The 15,640-nt window shown below is 42.4% G+C and overlaps 2 protein-coding genes across 7 annotated transcripts in view; both read left to right on the plus strand.

Annotated features, from left to right (window-relative positions):
- abcg4a (ATP-binding cassette, sub-family G (WHITE), member 4a) overlaps positions 1-5,518 on the plus strand; it is a 106,014-nt gene extending 100,496 nt beyond the window's left edge. For both annotated transcript variants that reach the window (XM_055660690.1, XM_055660691.1), the window contains exon 15: positions 420-5,518. In XM_055660690.1, coding sequence (XP_055516665.1) covers positions 420-645 — 226 coding nt within the window. In that variant the 3' untranslated portion in view covers positions 646-5,518. The remainder of the gene's footprint in view (positions 1-419) is intronic.
- Positions 5,519-7,831: 2,313 nt separating this feature from the next.
- rnf214 (ring finger protein 214) overlaps positions 7,832-15,640 on the plus strand; it is a 37,717-nt gene continuing 29,908 nt past the window's right edge. For 2 of the 5 annotated variants that reach the window (XM_055660697.1, XM_055660693.1), the window contains exons 1-4: positions 7,965-8,117; positions 10,488-10,564; positions 12,295-12,491; positions 14,512-15,022. In XM_055660697.1, the coding sequence (XP_055516672.1) occupies positions 12,319-12,491; positions 14,512-15,022 (684 nt within the window). In that variant the 5' untranslated portion in view covers positions 7,965-8,117; positions 10,488-10,564; positions 12,295-12,318. Of the gene's footprint in view, positions 8,191-10,487; positions 10,565-12,294; positions 12,492-14,511; positions 15,023-15,640 lie in introns of all 5 variants that reach the window. The other 3 variants (XM_055660696.1, XM_055660694.1, XM_055660695.1) reach the window with 3 other exon arrangements.

Consider the following 15,640-nt stretch of genomic DNA (forward strand, 5'->3'; position numbering starts at 1 on the left):
ACCGGTGATCCCCGCACACGAGCACTATCCTACACGCTAAGGACGATTTACATTGTTTACCGAAGCCAATTTAACCTACAAGCCTGTACTTCTTTGGAGTGTGGGAGGAAACGGGAGCACCCGAGGAAAACCCACACAAGTCATGGGGAAATCGTACAAACTCCGTGCAGACTGCACCTGTAGTCAGGATCGAACCCGGGTCTCTGGTGCCGTAAGGCAGCAACTCTACCGCTGTACCACCGTGCCGCCCTTGGTGAAATTCTCTTGATGGAATGTATGTGCATCTCTTGGGATAATATTGAGTTGAATGCATTCTTTGTGGGTAATGGAGAATTCTAAGTCTAATATGGACAACAAAGCCCTTCAGAACACAACTCATTCTGCAAGAGTTACAATTTGATTTGTTTATTCTGAAACAGGTACGGCTTTGAGGGTGTCATCTTGTCAATCTATGGACTGGACAGAAAAAACCTGACCTGCAATTCTGAGTTCTGTCCTTATAAGGAACCAAAGAAAATTCTGCAAGAGTTGGATGTGCAAGACGCAAAGCTTTACTTGGACTTCATAGTCCTGGGTATCTTTTTTGTTGTTTTGCGTTTGATGGCCTACCTTGTCCTGCGTTACAAAGTCAAATCTGAAAGATAGAAAGGGAATTGCAAACAAATGGATATTTTGCGGCATCCAGTCTGTGAACTGGACCTATTCTCATGTGGCTCAGAATGGCTGAAGTCTACATCACGGCTGCATAGCCTGAACAGTAATCTTTAAAAACAAAAATCATCAAACATCAAGATGGCTTCTGACGGGCCGTTTGGTTGTCAGATTTTTATTTTTGCCTGTCTAGTTTTGCTATTGGATTTTGATTAATTCTCACCCCATGCGTACGATGGTTTGTCAAGGAAAACAACTTATTTAAAGAAGCAACTCAGCTTTGGCCTTCTGCACAATGACAATGTCAGATTTGTGCACCAACAAACTGTTGAAAAAGCCCCGCTTGTGAACCGTGAGGTAGATCTTATTTTAAAAGATACAAAGCAGAAATTTGATTTTAGAACCAGACTGTTTAATAAGCACAGTTTTTGTAGAATAATGTACGCTTTAATCTGTCACCTTGAGCATGTCCACTAGTAGCACGTTTTGTTAAATTATAATAACTGTAAGTTTAAATACGGAAGCAAGGCATTATAAACTAGGCTTTAAATATTATAATTACAGGCATTGTGGAAAGTCTCTAACTTTTTTGACAGTTCAAAAATATATTTAAAAAGATACAATCTTGAAAGTATAAAACATTTAAAAAAAATGTAGTGTTAATAATTTTTACTGAATTTTGTATTGGTGTTATGGTTTTTATTTTATTTTTGGTATCTAGAGATTTACTTCCTCAGTTATTATATGTCTTTCTTCTCCCCCACACCACAGCATCTTAACAGAATACATTTTTTTTAGGAATGTTTTAACTGAGAGAAACTCCCATGTTGTGTAGCTGTGCTGCACTGCATCCAGATGTTCAAATGAATTGCAGTGCTTATCATTTTGAATTGCTTCATTTGTCTCCTACGTTTAATGCTACCATAGTCCCAGGGGACACTAATCATCTCATTGTGACTTATGGGCCCAGAAAGCTTACAGTTCGATCAACTTCCAGTAATCATAATGTGACATCTCCATGAAGCATGAAAAAACTTCGGGCAATGTCCTTACACTGTACTATAGACAATAACATTGCAAAACTGTTATCCTGGTATTGCAGTATTTTATGGTCGAGGTGTTCCTGGCCTTTTGGCACTTTGAAATCTGTGTGGCTGACTATGGTGTGGGAGAGTGTACAGTTTTATAAATTTAATTTCAATACACTTGAGTTTGACTCTTAAAAAAGAGCAGTGTCCCTATTGCAGGCTTGCACAGTTCACAATGGTCAACATTATGATTAGGATTTATTCATCTTTGTCTTTTTCCACTGAACAAAAATCTTTAACAGCAGTTACAAATCTCTATTTTTCTCTCCGGCATTTGGTACATTTGGTTTCATTTATTTGGTTGTAAAACCCTGAAGTCTGCTCATCGGAGCATTGAGAATAAAAGTAAAAAGCAAGGCCGTTGAAATATGGTGACACTTTGACAGTGATCCTTTCACTCCTGTTTCCCAGCTCCTGTGTTTTTATAGACCACACAAAGCCCACTCGTTCGAGGAGGCTGCATAACATGGGGGAAAAACAATTAGCTGGCAATCAATGCATTGAGTCCGGATCTGATCACCACATGAGGAAGGTCTTGAGTGCAGAGCAGATTGGCCAGAATGTCTTCAGGGATGGGAGATTTCAACTACAAGGTGAAAGTTAGGTAGCTGGTGCTAATCTCCATGGAGCAAATAGAAGGCAGTGTGATGTGATGGATGGGCTGGATCTTGGAGGATTTAAGTGGGACTACAGAGAGAAGCTGAACTCATTGGGGGATGATTGAAGGACTTGAGGGGCAAAGTGCACGGAGTGATATAAAACGGGCCCATTCCCCATGCCTGGTGGAATTACAATCTCAGGGCTTTCAAAGGGAAGCTTGTTAGGTGTTTAAGAAAGAATCATTTGAAGAACAATGAGGAGGGAACAAGAGAATAGGGTTGAATGGATTGTTCTACAGTGATTAGAGTTGGCTTCCTGGATGAATAGCTTCCTCCTGTGCAGTAATGTCTCTAATTCTATTCTATAATTCAGATGCTTTGTCATCAACAGATGTAAATCTACCCAAAGGTATATATTTAAGTTGTACAACTTTAACTTGTTCTCTTCTTTGTGAATCTTGAATGACTCCAGTAGCTCAGGGAACTATTGCACTCCACACAGTATTCAGTAATCTTGATTGGTACATGCAATGCTCTGTGTCAACCTGCCCTATGTTTGGACACAATACTGCACCCACCCTTCAGACACCTTTCCTTCATCACCATGTGTGGCTGGTACCAATGCCTCACATGCCCTATTCCTCTGAAGTTAAATCTTGTGCACTACAACATTCGAAGTCGGCAGGCAAGGACACAAAGAAAGGTTGGAATTCATGGCACTACAGAAGTCATACTCAAAGTTTCATAAATATAGAATTAATATTAGAGGAAAATAAAATACACAAAGCGCTGGAGTAATTCAACGGGTCAGGCACCATCTCTGGAGAACATGGATAGGTTACGTTTCAGGTCGGGAAGGATCTTGGTGGAAAGAGAAAGGGCCTGCGTTTGACCTTTGAGTTTGACTTTAGTTGATTGCCACGTGTACTGAGATACAGTGATAAGCTTTTGTTGTGTGTTAACCAGTCAGCAGAGGGACAATGCATGATTACAATTGAGCCATCATGTACAGGTACATGATAAAAGGAATATTGTGAATAACATTTAATGCAAGACAAAGTCTAATCATCATGAAAGATACTCCTTCATTCATTACTGCAACATTTCAACCCATTTGATCCTCTCCATTAAAGTATTACTTTATAATTTTATTAAATTTTGAAGAATGTATTTCAGAAACGTTAATGCAAAAATTGATCATTTAAGTGTTCTTTGTGGATTTGAAACATTTCTAGTGCAAGCCGGGCGAGAGGGAAGCTACCTCTTTTGTATTTGCCGAATCAATGCAATTGTAAAATTTAACTGCCATATATAAACGTGTAAATAGAGCTAAACTGTCTGCAAGGATGTCAAAGAATTCAGCACGTTGACAAGACCCATTTATGCTGTACAATCCACTCGGAAATTAATGCTGTGGACTTTTGGCATTGAGCTGTTCGAGCACCATTTGAAGTGGCTTTTGCAATCATGACATATGGAAGCTGGCCATCACCAACACCTTTCACTGAGAGACGAAGAGACAAAGGAAATGACAATTAGCAAGAATCAAACATCTAAACAAAAAATGCATGGTGACTTTCATCCGAAGCCACTTAATCCAAATGGAAATGGGAAAGCAAGACAAAATTTCCGGTGCTCTTTTATTAAAGAATATAACGTGACAATGTTATAGTCAAAAAGATAGACACAAAAAACTGGAGTAACTCAGCGGGTCAGGCAGTATCTCTGGAGAAAAGGAATAGGTGACGTTTTGGGTCGAGACCCTTCTTCAGACAGGTGGACTGTAGAATTCTTCTATCAATCAAGTGACTGAGGACGATTTTCTGTGCAGAATGTGTATGTACCTATCTTCCACTCGCTATCTTTCTGGGAATATTACCCAGCCTTTATTGGGGGATCTGTTTCCTCTCATCTTTAAAGAGACTTTACTAAGTGAATTGACATTGTTTGCTGATCAAGAGACCTAGAGCCAAGAAGCTCGGTCCTGCCTCCAACTCCTCAGTTGAAGCTTGGCTAGCAGTGAAAGCTCTTCATTAAAAGTGCTTAGATCAAATTTGCAGGTAAGTTAAGTGTTTGACTGAACAGCTTAGCAACTAATAGATGATTGTATGTGCAAGTCTGTCAAAGCAAAGCTGGTTAACAAGTTTAGTGGATCTTTCAGTAAAAATGGAAGAATCCAACTCGAAACATTAACTTCTCTTCCTAGTTAAAATGTAAAACAATATTTTTGATTAAAGATTTAGGATTTAGTTTAAAATGTCATGATTAGTGTGTCAAGGGTTATGGGGAGAAGGCAGGACAATGGGGTTGAGAGGGAAAGATAGATCAGCCGTGATTGAATCACGGAGTAGACTTGATGGGCCGAATGGTCTCATTCTGCTCCTAGAACGAAATCTCATGAACTTTAAAGTTTCTGTTTCTGAGATGAAATGCTGAAGAGGTTCATTAGCGTTAGCACTGGTTTTGTTTTGTTCTGCTCTCACTGGCTAAGGGCACCTGCCCACATCTAGTGATCTGCAGGTAGGATTTACCCAGGTTTGACCCTTGGTGTGAGTGCAATAATTTGCTAAGATTTGAGAAACTGGAGTACGGGTGTTGATTTCAGCGGTACCTTTAAGGGTTGGCAGAAAGGGGAACTGAAAAAACCCAACCCGTGACCCTGTCCCCAATCAATGTTCAATAGCACAGGCTAGAAAACCCTTGTGATTTGGTATCCAAAAGAAATTGACCATGAAAGTGGGACAAACCACAGTTAAATAATCCGCTGAAGATCAATGGATGCTCAGGTTGGCTGGTGGTGGGGTGGTGGGATTTCTGGAATATTTATCAGAGAAGGCAGTGTCTTTAAAAGAGAGAAAGGAAGGTGGTGGGAGGATTTGAGCCAAATTCGAACACATTTAAAATGCTTTAAAGAATGCTTTACTTTAGTGAATGAACCAAATATTTTTCCTTTCCATGGCTTATTCTGTTTCTATTGCACGTGCAAAAGACTTGACTGGCAGGCTGATTTTTGAACAGAACTAAAGTCAACACACGGGTCATATATTAATAATGTTTATGCAAATCAAAGATGTAATGTCCAAAGTTGTGAATGAATATTTACACCAGTGACGGTTTGTTGGACTATATGTTACTTTCTGTAAGAAATATCTGTTAACATATTACTAATAAAATGACTATTTATACTCTGGGCTCTTGTCTTTATTATATTTCGTTTCTATGAATACTTTTAAATAATTGTGCCAAGAAATTTGATCCGATGGTGTTGTTTATTTTGACAGTACATAATGCAAAGTAGACTGGAGAAAATAGGTGATGATGGCTGTTTGATTCACTCCCTGAGTTCAACAAGCCAGTTGCTGTTGACGTGAGTGAAATTATCGATGTACAAGGAACGGCCGATGCTGGAATCTAGAGCAAAACACAAAGTGCTGGAGTAACCTGTTGGGCCAGGAAGCAAATGTGGAGGGAGTGGATAGGCAATGTTACAGGGTGTCCCCCTCCCTCCCCCCCCCCCCCCCCCCCCCCCCCCCCCCCCCCCCCCCCCCACCTCCTGAACCTCCCATTACAGGACAAAAAAACAAGGACAATGCTACACACTATCCCATCCTAACTCCCAGATTTATGATTGGATTGAAACATTTTGGTTCAGTTTAGTTCAGTATCACGTGCACCGAGCTACAGTGAAAAGCTTTTGCAGGGTGCTAACCAGTCAGTGGAAAGATGATACATGATTACAATCGAGCCATTTACAGTGTATAGATACATGATATGGGAATAACGTTTAGTGCAAGGTAAAGCCAGTAAAGTCCGATCAAAGATAGTCTGAGGGTCATCAATGAGGTAGACAATAGTTCAGGACTGTTCTCTTGCCGTGGTGGGATCGAAGTTCACCGACAGAATATTTTTAAACAGAGGACTCAGTGCTGACCAGGATGTATTCATGTTGCAGGACAGAATGCGAGGTGATTCGGAACTTTGAGGGCATATATTTAGACTTAGGAGATACTGCATGGAAACAGACCCTTTGGCCTATCGAGTCTTCTCCCACCAGCCTACCAACATTGTTGACTTTTACTGGCCTGGTCAATTTGGGATGGCCAAATATTGTCAGCACAACTAATAAAATCCATAATCTACAAATGATTTAAAAAAATGTTTGCTGAAACCTCTAACATCAATAATTAATATAAAAACAGTAAATGGAGAAATACCCATCAGCCCTCGTGATCTGTGGAAAGAAGGGTCTTGACCCGAAATGCCGCCTGTCCATTCCCTCCACAGATGCTGCCTGACCCACTGAGCTCTTCCAGCACTTTGTGTGTTGCACAAGTGAAAGTTTCAAGTCCCAGGAGCCTTTGTTTAGATTTCCAGCTTTTGCAATTTTTTTTTTGTTTGATTTGTTCGTTGAGTTTAAAGATACAACCATCATGGCAGCAGGCCCTTCGGCCCACCTAGTCCATGCTGACCATAATCACGCTAGTTCTTTAGTCAGAGGGTGGTGAATCTGTGGAATTCTTTGCCACAGAAGACTGTGGGGGCCAAGTCAGTTGATATTTTTAAGGCAGAGATAGATGGATTCTTGATTAGTACAGGTGTCAGAGGATATGGAGAAAAGGCAGGAGAATGGGGTTAGGAGGGAGAGATAGATCAGCCATGATTGGATGGGCCGAATGGCCTAATTCTACTATCACATGACCTTAAATGTTAACCTAATTTTCATCCACTCCCTACACACTTACAGAGGCCCATTAACCTACATACCCACACATCTTTATTATATGGGATGAAAGCGGAACAAACCCATACGGTCATCAATGGGAGAACGTGCAAACTCCACACAGACAGCACCCGGGATGAGGATCGAACCGGGGTGTGGCGCTGTGAGAGAGCAGCAGGTCAGGCAGCATCTCCCCGGAGAACATGGATAGGTGGCATTTCGGGTCACCTGACCTGACTAGCTGAGTTACTCCAGCACTTGGTGTCCTTTTGTTTACAATACAATACAATACGGTTTTATTTGTCACATTGCACATAAAGTGCAAGTGAAATGAATTTGTCAGCAGCGGTACAATGAGAAAGAACACGCAATACACGATAAAAATTTAACACAAACATTAGCCGCATCTGCAGTTCTTTGTTTCTACAGAAGGCACAAAAAACTGGAATAACTCAGCGGGTCAGGCAGCATCTCTGGAGCAAAGGAAAGGGCGACGTTTCGGGTCGAGACCCGACGTCAGACATGTTTCTCCGTGTTGGTCCTTGCAAATCGTTAACCCGCCTGCAGAGGGAAGAATCTCAATTGAAACATTCTGTGGTTACAGACGGCGTTCTCATGAACCAGAGACACGGAGCAGAGAGGGGACTTCAGCCACAACAACTGATCTGTCCCTGTCCCTGACCCTGTCCCTGTCCCTGTCTCTGCCCCTCGATTGCACCCTGCAATCCAACACGAAATGCCACTTGAAACTCACATGCAGGGAGGAAATGACATAAGTGCAGAGCTGCTGCTTCGCTGAGACCAGCCCATTGAATTGTGGAGGCTGCATTATTGGTCTAGAGCTAAGAACAAGCCTGGCTGATGCCGACATCGTCCCAATGAGCGGCATCGTTGCGGGTTAGTGAGTGCTGAAGGGTCAGTGTGCAGAGCGGTGCCAGCGGTAGGTTTAAATGGCTGCGCTCGCTTATTGCAAATGTTTGTGTTTTTGGAAGAGCTTTCCTTTCCCGATGGTTATGTAATCTGCCGGTGTGAGGGCGATAAATGAACTACTACTGTAAGGTAAACGAGGGAGAAATTAGTGCAGGCGCAAGCAAAGTTACATCACTGAGAAGTTTATTTCTTAAATATCACAGTGAGTAACTGTGGGCCTTTGAGATATATTTTGAAATCTGCCTTTGTATAAGTGTGTCTTTCTTCCGTTTTGTGTGTGTGTGTGTGTTTGTCACTCTATCTGTTTTGACTGTCTTTGCCCCCCTCTTTCTGTCCCTCGCTCTTTCAGTCTCTCTCTTTCTCTCTATATTTCTGACTTTCTTCTCTTTTTCACTCTCCCTCTCCCTGACCATCTGTACACGAATAAGGTGACACTTGAGTACTAAACATTCAAGGATTCACTTTTTATCTCAAGTTTCAAGCAGTCAGATGCTGTGTTTTGAGGGGCCGCCACTTCCTGGAGTGGGGTGTTTGTTGCATGGGGACCCTTCTCACCAGGCCCCTTCTCAACATCATCTGAAGAAGGGTCCCTACCCGAAACGTCGTCTGTCTCTTCCCTCCACGGATGCTGCCTGACCCGCGGAGTTTCTCCAGCACTTTGTGTCATGCCCGTTCTCAACTTTTTTTTCCTAGCCCAAGTAACACATGGCTATTTCTGAGACCATGGTTCATATATATATGCCATTTATTGTCACTATACATGTACAGTGAAACTGAAAGCTGCTCGTACTCAGTGCATACATACAATTTAGCACAAAAAACAAGAAACGGAAAAAACAAAAAACAGGAGATGGGGGGGTGGGGGGGATAGGTGCACAAATTCTGCGGCGCTACATACATATATACATATATACAGATGGAAGTCCGTGTTGGGCGGTGTAGTCAGTGCATGTGTGAATTTGAATTTATAGTAGATATAATTCTCGGAAAGCAACTATTCCTGAGTCTGTTTGTCCTGGATTTGATGCACCTATAGCGCCTTCAGGCAGTCTTGAAACATATTGTTGTTATGAGAGAGAGAAGGTATTGGTGGTCTTGAGGTGCGTAAAGGTGGATGAGACATGGTTTATCCTAATCAGGTGGGTAGCGAGGGAAAAAAATGCTGGTTTTTGCCAGTCACCCAGGCAGAGACTTTAATATGTAGGAAGGAACTGCAGATGCTGGTTTACACTGACGATAGACACAAAATGCTGGAGTAACTCAGCGGGACAGACAGTATCTCTGGATAGAAGGAATGGGTGACATTTTGGGTCGGGACCCTTCTTCAGGCTTTTAATTTAAATATCTTCCTAAGCCACAGGTGAGGTGCAGTAAGACTGGAGGGTGTGTTTATTTAAGAAGGGCTGCAAAAACAAGCCGGTGAGCCTAACGTCTGGTTGAGATGTTACTGGAAGGGATTCTGAAAAACAGGATGAGCCTCTGTTTTGAAAGTCAAGGACTGATTGGGTGGCGTGGCCTTGTAGATGGGGATTTGCATCTCACAAATTTAATTGAGATTTTGACGAGATGACCAAGAGGATTGATGAGGACAGCAGCACAACTTGCTACACCATGGCTCTAGTTAGTGAGTTAGTGGAATTTGGATGGAATGGCTGGACAGTGGTGTAATCAGACAAGGATTTAAGAGAGTAATTGAAAATAAACTTTTTCCTCTGTCAGGGATGGAACTGCAGATGCTGGTTTACACCGAAGATAGACACAAAATCAAAAATGAATAATAATGAATAAGTTTATTGGCCAAGTATTCACATCCAAGGAATTTGCCTTGGTGCTCCGCTCACAAGTGACAGTTAGGAATGACACCTAAAATATTAAACATTAACAATAAAACATTATTGATTAAACATGCAAATTAAATTAAATACCAGAGTAAAAGGAGGCTACAGATTTTTGGTTATTGCTGGAGTAACTCAGCAGTTCAGGCAGCATCTCTGGAGAAAAGGAATAGATGTTTCAGGTCAAGATCCTTCTTCAGTCCGAGAGTCAGGGGAGAGGTATGAAAAGGTACAGAATTAAATCTGAAACACAGCTTCAAGGCGGCTTGGAGTAATATAATCATAAAACACTGAACCAGACCTTCCAGAGCACACCGACCATCAGGTGCCCACTCTAAATTAATTCCTTTTACCAGCCGCAGGTCCATAGCCTTGCAGCTACAATGAAACCACAGTGATAGTGTCTGCCTCCACCCCCTCCTCAGGAAGTGTGTTCAGATTGCAACCGTTCTCTCGAGGTGGGGGGAGAATTTCTACACTCCCGTCTTAACTTCCTCCCCATCACTGCATTTCGTTGTCTCTGTACTGTACACTGACAATGACAATGAAAGTTGAATCTGAATCTGAATCACCTTAAATCTGCGTCCTTTGGTTTTAAACATTTCTAAAGTTTCTCAATGCCCTTCTTATCTCTGCCCCTTGTAATCTTGTATATCTTTATCAGGTCTTCCTCGGCAATCCCCGCTCCTTTACAGTCACACTTCATAATTGAAAGAAAAAAGGACAACACAAAAATTAAAGGTAATATGAAACTTATTTTTTTAAGCAGTGAGTCATGTCACGCTTCCTGGAAGAGATGGAATAACTTTCAGAAGTAATTTGAATCTTTGTAAAAACAAAACTCTTGGCTTGGCTCCTCCAAACAAAGGAGCAAACTGGACAGCTCTTTCATAGAGATAGCCCAGGAGTGTTGGGCTGAATGGTCTCATTCTAGATGGTTCTTTGTGATTCTAGAGTCAGGGTTGAGACGTTCCTGTCTCAGTTCCAGATCTTCCATCAGCAATCTATAGATTGAACCAGAGATGTAATTTTAATCTTTGTAGTTTGGTGGCACCCTGATGCAATTGCCTTAACTCCAGTGGGCCCCCGGTTTGATGTTTGCACATTCTCCCTGGGGTTTTCCGGGTTTCTTCCCACATCCCACAGATGTTGTTAAGCTGGAGTTGCGAGGATGTTGCCAGGACTTGAGGGCCTGAGGTACAGGGAGAGATTGAGCAGGCAAGGACTCTATTCCTTGGAGTGCAGGATGATGAGGGTTGACCTTATAGAGGTGTATAAGTTCATGAGAGGGATAGATAGGATAAATCTGTAGTCTTTTACCCACAGTAAGTGGAATTCTCTGCCTCGGTGGAGGCAGGTTCTCTGGATGCTTTCAAGTGAGAGCCAGATAGGGGTCTAAAAAATAGTAGTGGTCAGGGGATATGGGGAGAAGGCAGGAACAGGGTACTGATTGGGGATGATCAGCCATGACCACATTGAATGGCGGTGCTGGCTCGAAGGGCCAGATGGCCTACTCCTGCACCTATTGTCTATTGTCTATTGTAAGGGAATCGAGAACCAGAGGACGCAGGTTTACGATGAGGGTGGAAAGATTTAATAGGAACCTGTGGGGCAACGTTTGTACACAAAGGCTGAAGGGTAATAGAACAAACTGCTGGAGAAGGTAGTTAAGGCAGGTAGTATCACAATGTTTAAGAAACATTTAGACAGATAGGATACGTTTAGGGGGATATGAGCCAAATGCAGGCAGTTGGGCCTAGCGTAGTTATGGCATGTTATAGTCAGTACGGGCTAGTTGGGCCGAAGGGCCTGTTTCCACACTGTATCCCAAAGATGCGCTGGTTGGCTGGTGGTTAGTCGTGAGAAGTTGCCCCTGATGTCGGGCATTGTTGGGCATGTGAGAGGGAACATGTTGTAGAAGAATAAATGAGTGGTGTTAATGGGATTGCTCTGATGGACTGAATGGGCATCTATGTCACAAGGAAATACAATGTAAAGGAAAAAAACAGATGACGGCAAGGTGGCGCAGCGGTAGAGTTGCTGCCTTACAGCGCCAGAGGCCCGGGTTCGATGCTGGCTACAGGTGTAATCTGTACAGAGTTTGTATGTCCTCCCCGTGACGTGCATGGGATTTCTCTGGGATCTCCGGGTTCCTCCTACGCTCCAAAGACGTGCAGGTTTGTACGTTAATTGCCTTAGTATAATTGTAAATTGTCCCTAGTGTGTGTAGAATAGTGGCTGGCCAGCATGGACTCAGTGGGCCGAAAGGCCTGTTTCCATGCTGTATCTCTAAATTAAACTAAATTAATTTGTGGCTGTACAGATGGGCAGAGATATCCTATTGTCCAGGAGCTTGTCAATGAGTCTATAGCTGATATGTATGCACTTTATCAAAGTGAGAAAGAACTTAACAAAAACAGTTTTTCTTTGAGAAAAAAATGAGTGTAATCAAATTTGTGGAACTTGTCTAGCCTGCAGTACCCTGTTTCTAATACATGGAGCCTGTAGAAGTCTTGGATTCTGAAGAAAAACCTGAGGTGACATCTGCTGCCCTGAGCTTAGAAAATGGAGGACAGGTTGATGATGCCTCATGCACTGATGTACCTGCAGAGACCAGGAGCGTTGCAACTATGGGTTGTGATGCAGCACTTGAAACCCTTACACTAAGGTACTTGCAAATAATCTTGCACATTTTTCTGCCACGGTAAATGGTTTCCAACGTATGCATTCCATTTTCTAATTAAAAAATAAACTTGCGATTATATACAGGTAGTTCTAATGCAAGGTGGTAGTTGTATTCTTTAGAGACCTCGTGTTGTGGAAAAATCATGTTATATGACAATTGGGGGAAAGGGGGTTAGAGAATTTCACTCTTGCAATAACAAAATTAATTTTCCCACAGAATTTTCAAAATAAGTCTTTTCGATAGCAAATCAGAAAACCTCCGTTACAATCGACTGGGAGGGGGGGATAGCGCCCGTTCTTGCCGATTGCCCATTATAACTGAGTAAGGGGATGTTAGTGCATATATTTTTAATGTTACATCTAAAGTAGTTTAGAAAAAATAGATTAGATTAGATACTGAAAACATGATAATTAAGCCAAACTCCTGCCGTGTTTCACATACTCCATCGTGGATTGTAATGTATTTGGAAAGAGGTTCATATAAACAATGAAAGTGGTGCATATAATTCATTCTAAATTGGTGGTGTTGTATAGTGCTTGCCTATTGCTGCCACCTAGCGGTCATTCTATCCACGATAACCAAAATCATAAGAAAGAGGTCTGTAATGAGAGTAGACTGTAAGTTTATTTTTGGTTCCGGAAGCTAAAGATACCAAAGATTGTGTGATACATTGTTCTATTGCGTATTTTTGCACAAACGATTGCTTGTCATTATCAATAGTCACCTGCAATTGAAATAGCAACTTGTGTTCTTCACAGTCAATGGTGTCTGATTACTGCACGGGCGTTACATGGAAGCAGGTTTCTGTCCCTTGCGCTGGTTAAATCCAGGACAGCTTTTTTTCTGCTTGCCAACTTCCAAAGTAACTTTTAAGTTCCGATCGAAATCACCAATTCGACCTGCTTTATGCAAATAGTGTTCCCCTATTCATCATGCATGTTAAATCCAATTCATGTTGAGGAATTACATTTTATAGAACTACCCATACTATCCTTCACACTGCAGAGATGCAGTAATAGGGAAGCAAATGTGGTCCCTGTTTTTGCACTGCTGGCTCTCATAAATAGCAATGTGAAAATGATTGGAGACTTGGTTTTGGGTGTATCAATTAAGGGGGTAAACATAGAAACAAGGAACTGCAGGTGCTGGTTTACACAAGGACACAAAGCACTGGAGTAATTCAGCGGGTCAGGAATAATCTCAATAGAAATGCTGCCTAACCGGCTGAGTTACTGCAGCACTTTGTGCACCTAGGGGTTAAATGTCAGCTGGGAGAAAAGGAGTGAGATGGACACCAAATGCTGGAGTAACAGGCAGCATCTCTGGAGAAAGGGAATGGATGACGTTTTGGGACCAGGCCCTTCTTCAAACCCGAAGCGTCACCCATTCCTTCTTGAGAGAGGGATGCTGCCTGTCCTACTGAGTTACTCCAGCATTTTTTGTCTATCTTTGGTCTCACCCAGCATCTGCAGTTCCTTTATTACACAAAAAGTGAGAGAACCACCCTGCTCCTTTTCAAATGACCACACATTCCTCGGGGTCTAGCAGCAAGAGAAGGCTCAATTTACCATCTTACCTGAGAGACAGCACCTTTGGCAATGTAACGGGCTAGAGCACTGCTTGAGTGTTGGGCACGTCTGTGTGGAGTGAGGCCTCAACTTTGCTCCTTCTGAAACAAATGAGGGAGCTGATGAACATGTTTCATTCAGCTATTCTTCTGCTTATGATGCCTTCAAAGGTAAGTGCGCATAACTTAACTAAGCATTTTGCTTTAGAATGTAGTTTAATGACCTGACAGAGTCAGGCAGTTACTCAGATGATGAAAAGGGCAACTTCAATCTTCTTGAAATTATTTCAATGATGACATTTGATTTTAACGCTCGACTTCATTTCAGTTGTGAATGAATTAGAAATTCAATTTTGATGCAACGTCCAATTAATCTGACATTACAATGATATCAAATGTATCCATGTAACCTTTGCATTGTTTATTTTTCTCCAGTGATTCCAACTCCTCTCCACCTGATCAGCAGCCACCCAGTGCAGACTTGGGCGTTGCAGTGTTCACTACTCCAGGTCCGCCTGCTCAGGATGATGACATCTATATGTCTAGCCCAGAAAATGAAGCAGAGGCCGCACTGGCCTGTTGTACCCCAGATATCCTGGCTGTTTATGGTTCGCCCGAAACGGAGCTTGGAGGCCAACCGTCTGTGCCATATTACTTTGATGGTGGCGAAAACGTGCCTCTGGACATGTCAAACTATCCAGAGCAGGGCTGGCTGCCCAATGCATTGGAGGACCAGATCGCTAAACCGTTTGCTGATGAATCGTGTGGGCATTCTGGTGGCTACTGGCAATATGCAGATGGGTGGAGCATTGGCACGGCGCCAGCTGATGAAGAAGTAATGGCAAAAGCACAATGCGAAGAAAAACCAGGTGGAGTTCCTGACACAATGTGCAGTCTCTCAAAAGAGTTGCCGACCTTGAAGTCATTAGAAGATTCTGCAGTGCAGGTAAGGACCTGCAAGAATATAAACAGGTGTGGAGGGTTCTGGGTTGTGTTTGTGTTTGAAAGCTATCAGAATTGACCCAGTATCTCCAGAAACACCATGAAGTTACCAGGTCTCCAGAGGTTTTGTTACAAAGCATGGTTATACCAAATGGGTGGATCTTTTGCACAACTGGAGTGGAGTCATGCTTACGTGATATAAGGATATGTGGAGGAGAGTTCATTGTTCGGTCTGGACCTCATTATGGATGGACTGGGCTGTGGTATCATGGCTTTGTTGGTGTTGCTTGCATCACATAGAGCGTCAGACCTGAAACGTCTGGGGGTAGTTCAGTGGAAAGATGCCCAGTTTATAGGTCATCAGCTTGAAGCAAAGACCAAAATTCTTGGTGTGATACTGAAGGAGTGCTACACTGCTGGAGGCAACATCTTTCAGATGGTGTTTTCGTGCCCATAAACCAAGACTGAGACCATTACACTCATTCTTTGGTCAGTGCTGGGTTGATTTAATTACTTGAATTAGCCCAGGTATGAATAAGATCTCAAAGTGACTGTGAAAAAGGCATAAACCAAGTACAGGTATTTAGTTAAATGTGATGGTGGACAAATGATTGTTCCAAGT

This window comes from Leucoraja erinacea, chromosome 32 (assembly GCF_028641065.1).
Source record: "Leucoraja erinacea ecotype New England chromosome 32, Leri_hhj_1, whole genome shotgun sequence".
Lineage (NCBI taxonomy): Eukaryota > Metazoa > Chordata > Chondrichthyes > Rajiformes > Rajidae > Leucoraja > Leucoraja erinaceus.